General features: G+C 60.1%; 1 protein-coding gene across 1 annotated transcript in view; it reads right to left on the bottom strand.

Annotated features, from left to right (window-relative positions):
• The window catches only part of EMH_0021810 (uncharacterized protein), a gene marked incomplete at both ends in the record, with an annotated part of 741 nt that overhangs the window by 277 nt on the left and 176 nt on the right, over positions 1–288 (bottom strand). The window contains one exon of the mRNA XM_013501844.1: positions 3–288. Within this exon, the coding sequence (XP_013357298.1) occupies positions 3–288 (286 nt within the window). The remainder of the gene's footprint in view (positions 1–2) is intronic.

Raw genomic sequence — 288 nt, 5'->3', positions numbered from 1 at the left:
TGCTGCTGCTGCTGCTGCTGCTGTTGCTGCTGCTGCTGCTGCTGCTGTTGCTGCTGCTGCTGCTGCTGTTCGTGCAATTGCTGCTGCGGCTGTTGAACCTGCTCCTCCTGTTGCTGCTGTTGCTGCTGCTGCTGTGGCAGCTGTTGCTGTTGCTGCTGCTGCTGTTGCTCCTGCTCCTGTTGCAGTTGCTGCTGCTGCTGCTCCTGCTGCTGCTGCTGCTGCTGCTGGACCTGTTGCTTCGGCTGCCGCTGCAGAGGCATCCACACAACACAACTAAGCGCATGAGCA

Source organism: Eimeria mitis, genomic scaffold (genome assembly GCF_000499745.2).
Source record: "Eimeria mitis Houghton genomic scaffold, Emh_scaff773, whole genome shotgun sequence".
NCBI classification, from domain to species: Eukaryota; Apicomplexa; class Conoidasida; order Eucoccidiorida; family Eimeriidae; genus Eimeria; species Eimeria mitis.
Note: the sequence above shows the minus strand (reverse complement) of the source record. Positions and strands in the feature narration are given on the sequence as shown.